The sequence below is a fragment of the Aplysia californica genome, unplaced genomic scaffold (genome assembly GCF_000002075.1).
Source record: "Aplysia californica isolate F4 #8 unplaced genomic scaffold, AplCal3.0 scaffold01151, whole genome shotgun sequence".
NCBI lineage: Eukaryota > Metazoa > Mollusca > Gastropoda > Aplysiida > Aplysiidae > Aplysia > Aplysia californica.
The window spans coordinates 78,270-78,501 of NW_004798421.1; the positions used below are offsets into that span (position 1 = coordinate 78,270).

At 47.0% G+C, this 232-nt stretch overlaps 1 protein-coding gene across 1 annotated transcript in view; it reads right to left on the reverse strand.

Annotated features, from left to right (window-relative positions):
• Positions 1-232, reverse strand: part of LOC106013703 (basic salivary proline-rich protein 3-like) — a 9,107-nt gene continuing 8,875 nt past the window's right edge. Inside the window, exon 4 of the mRNA XM_013090132.1 lies at positions 1-206. Within this exon, the coding sequence (XP_012945586.1) occupies positions 1-206 (206 nt within the window). The remainder of the gene's footprint in view (positions 207-232) is intronic.

The following is a 232-nucleotide window of genomic DNA, read 5'->3' on the forward strand; positions in this document are numbered from 1 at the left end:
CTACGTTCTGTCAATGGAGACGTAAAATAGCTCAAGCAGTGTATACATGTCAATGTGCTTTCGAACAGAGGAATTTTCCTCTTGCATAATCTTACTGTATCGGAAGTGGCCGTGTGACACCAGAGAGTTGGTGACACTCACAAAGTCTTTGTCGTACCACATCAAACAGAGGCAGAGAAGGACGGCCGGGGAACCGGTTGCATGGCCTGTTGTAATGTTTCACGTAACCAGC